This window comes from Strigops habroptila, chromosome 17, assembly GCF_004027225.2.
Source record: "Strigops habroptila isolate Jane chromosome 17, bStrHab1.2.pri, whole genome shotgun sequence".
Lineage (NCBI taxonomy): Eukaryota > Metazoa > Chordata > Aves > Psittaciformes > Psittacidae > Strigops > Strigops habroptila.
The window spans coordinates 1730384-1737016 of NC_044293.2; the positions used below are offsets into that span (position 1 = coordinate 1730384).

Here is a 6633-nt window from a genome sequence, read left to right on the forward strand (position 1 = left end):
CAGCCAATTATTCACCAAGGCACTACTGCTAAGAAAGGAGAAGAAAGAGGAAAAAAAAAACCAAAACAACCAAAACCACAACAACGCTGGAGCTCCCATGGCAGAGGTTTTGTTCTACCAAAGCGAGAAGGTTGGAATATCCCTCATCTCCACCCTTTTCTTACTGTTCCATTTTAGAAGCTCATCCAGGAAGTTTGAGCAAAGACGGATCAAAGCAGGAGACAGCACAGCACTGTCCTCACATAAAGCTGTCACAGTTTAAAAGAAAGCAGTCTGAAGTATTTTTTGGAACTGTAAAAACTACTTTCTAGCACAATGGATAGCTACAGAAGGCTACTTTACCCTCAGCCTGTAGCAGACTGCAGCCAAGGTTAACTATTAGGCAAGCTTCTTTAAGCCTTTCTAAATGGTGCTGTTTGCTACCATTATTCAGATGAATAATTTCCTTGTAAAGCAAGGGAATTATTACTCTGGAAATCTCTTCTTAAATTATATGCATAAAGTTATTCTTCATGGCCATACCTAATTACTCTTCAGGATGTTGCTCATGTGACAAACAGAATCACACACTCCACAGAGGTGGAAGTACTATTATTTCTGCCTCTGGAAAGACACGTTGATCCTATGGCTTTTAACCATAGGAATTGTACAGTAACTGTTCCCTAACTGGTTTTAACATGCATTCCTCTTCCAGCACTTAATTTTCAGAGTACACCTACCAATTCAGGAATCTTCAGAATAATTTGACTAGCGTTCATTGTGTTCATTTAAACTCATTGCACAGCCTCGTCCTTTTCTAACAACCTATGCTGAACAGTGTTGCATCTTCTAATGTGCAAGTGACAGCAGGAACCTGCAGCCCTGATGACTGATACCAAGAGTTGCTTGTGTCTAGAAATGCTTCCCAACATGGGATTCTGGTAATGAAAATACCATGTAACTGCAGATCATCGCAGGAGGAATATGAACTGACTGCTTTCTTCAGAAAGATTAAAGGAGAATGATTGATCCTGTTCCTACAGAACTTAAAAAAACCTCCCTAAGAAAAACATGCTTGATCTGGCTGCTTGTGCCAACAAGCTTTGAGGGGTCTTCGGTGAATATGGACTCAAGGTATTCCCTACTATTTCAGCTGTCCATGATCAGATGCAGAATGAAAAGCCTCCTGTAGCAGCGATGACCCATCAGCTTTATTTAACATGGCACAACTGCAAATTTCATATTAGCTTGGTCGTTTGGATCTGCAAAACCGCAATGTCTTGAGAAAAAACAGACAGCTCAATACCGAGAACCCAAAGCATTAGACTGCTGCAAGAATTCTTGTGAAACATCTGTATTCGTCCTCACATAAGATGTAATCATTGTCTAGATGTAGGAAATACAGTGAGCAGGGTTGAAGTAATCCACTGATCTGATTGTGCAGCAGAGTTTCCGACCAACTGAACTTCAGATCTCTTCACTTCTCAGACATTATTTCTTCTCCTTTATAAACGACAATATTCTGGTCTGTTTCATACACTTTGACTTTATAAAGAGTTCCCACGGGCAGGAGCTTCTTGAGGTTTTCCCAGATGAATACAGCAAGGTTCTCTGTGGTGCTAAGAATGAAACATGGGCAAATTCAGAACTGACAGCAATGATATCTGAGGAGGCTGTACCCAGAATGGACCAGAGAGGATGCTAACAGTCACAGGGAGCCATGCAGGCACCTCTCACATGATGACACCTTGAACTGAAGTGGGACTAGAACCATTGACAGCAAACATGGGTGAAATGAGGTCTAATTAACAGGTCATATATGTCTCCCAAGCTGTCCACAGACAGTCCCATGCGACAAGTCCTAGCCTGTAAAAGGCTCCATAGGCATAAGCAAGTGGTGCCTATCTTGGTGTGTAAGCAGGCCTCCACCCAGCCCAGCATAATAAGGGCACAGCAGTAGGGCTTGAAGGCAGGTAGGGCACCCAGCCCCTGACATGCACAGGTCTGTGCAACACGTGTGCAACACACACAGGTATCAAGGCTGCTCTTTCAGATGTAGGACTAAGACTTGAAGACTGTTCCTTGTAACCAATGCCACGAGGAGTCCCCATCACCCACCTCACAACCTCAGCAAAGTACGGCACATCCTTATCCAGGTTTTTGTGGTCAAGGGGTTCCATGATTGCCTCCTGCAGAAAGAAAACAGTGTCAATCTTGACCCAGTTTATCAGTGCACATGAAGTTCAAGTTACCATGCACATGGGACTACAGCAAGGCAATGGTACACAGAAAAGGATAAGAGCCCTATATCTACCTGTTAACTTCCTAGCCGAAGACATCGTACTGCCTCATATCACAGCGCTAAAGCATTTTAGTCTTAAATCATTCCTTAATTTCTTCTTTATTTCCTACCATCATCAACTCACCATGTCTCCACCCTGGTACTAGACAAATTGCTAAGCTCTAACCAATTCTCTCAAGGGATGTGTAGGAAAATAGTGCTATTACCTGCATATATTCTTTCAGGTCTGTCAGGTTTATAACCATTCCTGAGACTGGGTCAATCTGCAGGGAAAACAAAAGGGAGATTAACAGCCTAGCTACACTTACATCCTTATTACCAGGCTGCCATGAGCCTGTACAAACCAGAATATCTGTGCGTTCAGGACATCTGAGCCACAAGAAATACATCTTTCCACCTTCACATAGTGAGTTCCAGTTCTACTTCTGTGATGTTCTCAAAGGCTACCTACAGCCTACAAAAAACCTCCAATGTTTTCTCTCTCTCTTTAAAACTGACACCAGGGAGGAAAAAAACTCACTGAAACACCCAATCTTCAAGCAATGGTCCAGCATGAGCATAAGCAGGAAAACTGGCATTAAACTTCTGTGTTGCACACGCACAGACAAAACAGAGACCAGCCTGAGTTCAGGGCATCCTCCCATGTGGGGAAGGCACAGCTCTAGGGCCAAAGTCAGCTGTGTAGTTCACAGCATATATGGGGAATGTAGAAGGAAGAGGTTTTAAAATTTTAGTGTCTGTTCCTTTTCCTAGGAACTGGAAATCCTCATAGTTGTTTGGAAAACATACACCAACGTGCTATCTAAACAACTGACTCTGCAGATTACACAGAACAATGCGGGATGAAGGGTGAAAAATAACTGCAAAATCAGAATTTCCCTTTATATTTTCAGCAAAATAGCTTGATAAAACAGCAGACACAATCAGTTACTGGAAGTGCTAAGCCTCCCTGTAGCTCAGTAGTCATCCAAAGGTGTCCCACGGATCTGACCTGAGCCTATACATTCTGCAGTGAGACTCTGGCAAACTAAGCTGTGGGCCCAGAGACGATTACAAAGCTTGGACTTGAATGTGGTCACCTGCAAACCCTTGTTAGAGGCAAGATGAATAGGACAGTGATTACAGAAAACCTTCTTCTATAGTTATGCATACAGAGTTTCCACAAACAGCCTAGGAACTCTAGTAATTGAGCTAGAACTTCAGTACCGCTGAAGACAGGGACCCATGTGTCCTGCCACCCTAAGGAATGGAAAAAAGAAGTGTGCATCACACTTACCTCTCCACGCACAGTGACTATAACTGAAGAAAAAAAAGAAAAGAAAATATCAGGTTAGGGTAACACCATGAACCTAACAACAAATACACTACTGACAGGGACAGAAAACCCATTCACCACTAACCCACAAGGACTGGTGCATTGCTTCCCAGCATTTACAAGCGAGACTGTTTTTATAACATGAGTATCCATTCCATAAAGAATAATGATTCAGAGTCACCCAGCTCATTGAAGAAGTCATTCTCCAAGGCCTAATGCCCAGAGACACACCACCATCCCCAAAGTGCTCCTTGCAGGCAGAGATAAGACTAGATGACTTTCAAAGTACCTACTCCCTACGTCAGCCCATGCCCTGTACACTCACAATCAGAGCCCTTTGATCGGCAAAGTCTACGGACAATGCAGACATACTAAAAGCCCATACAATCACCAGCTTTAAGAGAGACAAACCTTCAGTCCAGCAATTTGTCAGCCTGTCCTTCCTGGTAAAGCCAGTAGCTCTGTAGCAGAGGTTTCAGGGTACTAACAACACACAGTGCTAACAGGGAGCCAGCCTAATAAGTGGAGAAATCTGGTTTTATGTGCACAGGTTGCATATAGATGGCAAAAGAATTTGTGAAAACAACATTCAAATAAAGTTTACGGCCTGCGTAAATTGCGTGTCTTTTGCTTAGAAAAACATTCAAAACTCAGTGATTTTACAGATTACAAACACATAGATTTGACTAACGAAGTGAGTTTCAAGGCCAAACTGGGTAGGGCTTTGAGTAACCTGGTCTAGTGGAAGGTGTCCCTGCCCATGGCAGAGGCAGTGGAACTAGATGATCTTTGAGGTCCCTTCCCACCCAAACTATTCTGTGATTCTATGATCTTGAGATATTTGCTATCTATTTAATAGCTTGCAAATCCATGCCATGGTTCAACCCCCAACTGCTGAAAATTCCTTCTAACTATAAAAAAAAACACCAAACAAATCAGCCACTAAAAGCCATACCAGACTGCTGAGATGCATCACTGGCCCAGTTCCTCCATGGGTTATCCCACATTCAACCCAGCCTGCCTGAGAGCAGCCTCTATCCACAACTACACATGTAATTACCTTTATAGTTGTGTCCATGGCCATTTGGATTGTTGCATTTCCCAAACAGCTTCAGGTTTTCTTCATTACTCAGTGATTTACTGTGAGAAATACAAACATGGCATTTCAGGATGCATCAGAAACGATCCTGGCTTCACTTCAGCTGTGATTGCTTTCTAGCTCTTCTACCTGTTTACTCTCCCAAAGTTAACCCACTAGCTTTTCTTACTTAGGAGGCACAAACAGAAGTGCTGGGTTTGGCCCACAAAAAGACGTTGCTGACAATGGAGCTTTTTTGCTGTGGTTTTGTATTTGTATGTGCAAGTTTCATAACAAACTGCCTAACACTGCTGCTGTATAAACTCTAACAGCTATTCACATATGAATATGGATGGCAAAACTACTTGGGCTCCTACGAGGAAGCACCTGGAGCAAACTACGCATATTATTAATTAACAAAGCTCGGGGAGCTTCTCCAAGAAATACAAAAGATGACTTCCCTCTCCAAGTCTTTCCTTTGAAGAAATCCAAGTGCCTATTCCAAGGCGTATTTCATGTCAAGGCACTCTTTAGGAATACTTAAATTTTGAGGGAAAAGGTGACAGATTAGGGGCACAATGAGTTGTTTACACACCGCAAGCGTAATTTGCCCCATTTAAAAACAAAACTTCCGTTCTCGTTAAACCTAGTTAAATATTGATGTCTGAAGTCCGGACTGACTACTACAGACTGCACAAAACGGACTGCATGGAGGAGAACAGGGAAGCAGCAGGCACGGATACACACACATGGGCTGAGCCCGGTTCCGCACTTCCAGTGCGCGAACGCAAAACCCGCGCAGCTGCCGGAGACCTTTGTGCCTTTCCACCGAGGTCTGCTCCCAGGGCCAGGCGGCGCGGGGGGAACCCGCGGCCGCCCCGCGGGTGTTTCCGCGCCCCGGGGCCGCTCACCTGTGCAGCCGGTGGCAGGCGCTGAAGGTGACGGCGCGGGAAACCCGCGCCAGCCGCGCTGCGGGCGGCGCCATGGCTGGACCGCGGCGACCGGCGCATCCGCGCTGGCGCAGCCGCCTCCATCCGGGCGCCGGCGCGCAGGGGGGGCCGGGTCTCAGCAGCGCCGCCCGCGGGAGCCACTCGCCGGCGGTGCCGGAGCCTCGGCGGATGCGGGTCCCCGCCCGCCCATCTCCGCGGGCGCAGGAGGCGGCCGTCTGCTTGCGCTGATGCGTGAAACTCCTTTGTTGATGGCCGCAGCTCGTCCTTATCCCCAGCACACATACTGCGACCTTGTATGAGCCGGTGATACGGAAAGAAAGCAAAAAAGGCTCTTAGGAGCCTCTGTATCAGCCCTAATAAATGCGGGAGTATGACAACTGCGCCAATGGACCATCGGTGTGATTTCCTGTAGCAAATGCTTTCCTACATCAGCTGTTTACTAGCTCACTTTACACTAAATCACTGAGTGATGCAGAAAACTGGAAGTTCTCTGCAAACAGCAGTCAAAATTATGGGAATCACTAATAGGACAAGAAGGGGTTGTTTAAAACATTTCTACGTGGGCTTCCAGGGGAGGGAAGGATCAGCTCTGAAGGCAGGGACGTGAAACTGAAGAACATGTATTGCATTTTCCAGTCCGTTTTTCAGAGCGGTAAAACGCCAAGCCTCAGGGCAGGATCTCTGTATAACAAGAACAGGAGAAGAAACAGCTCTTAAGGTAGCGGAGCGCAGCCTTGTACACAGTGCAGGCAGGGGCCGGGATTACATGGTTATGGAGGAAGCAGTCGGCTAGCAGGGCTGGAGCACCAGCAACGGGACGTGTTTGCCATCTAGTGGCTTTGTGAGATCAGGCTTGACAGGAGTCCACAGTTCTCACAGTGCTGCAGCCCTAGTGTACAATCCTTGTTTCTCTCCCTTGTCTTTTCCCAAGGCCTGTAAGGAAGGTGAAGAAAGCTCAGAGGGGAGGTAAAGCTGAGTTGTTTGGGAAGAGCGAGTCAGCTCTGATTTG

The 6633-nt window shown here is 45.8% G+C and overlaps 1 protein-coding gene across 2 annotated transcripts; it reads right to left on the reverse strand.

The window, feature by feature from the left end:
• Window positions 1-1168: 1168 nt before the first annotated feature.
• PTS (6-pyruvoyltetrahydropterin synthase) lies at window positions 1169-5761 on the reverse strand. Of its 2 annotated transcripts, none has more exons than XM_030505345.1 (6): window positions 5586-5761; window positions 4657-4736; window positions 3558-3580; window positions 2488-2544; window positions 2098-2168; window positions 1169-1598 (listed from the first exon to the last, which is right to left on the reverse strand). In XM_030505345.1, exons 1-6 carry the CDS (start codon window positions 5657-5659, stop codon window positions 1457-1459), a joined length of 447 nt encoding a protein of 148 aa, XP_030361205.1. In that variant the 5' UTR covers window positions 5660-5761; the 3' UTR covers window positions 1169-1456. The 2 variants fall into 2 exon arrangements, with proteins under 2 accessions (XP_030361205.1, XP_030361206.1); XM_030505346.1 differs by having other exon boundaries at window positions 1169-1590; window positions 5586-5728.
• Between the last annotated feature and the right edge of the window lie 872 nt (window positions 5762-6633).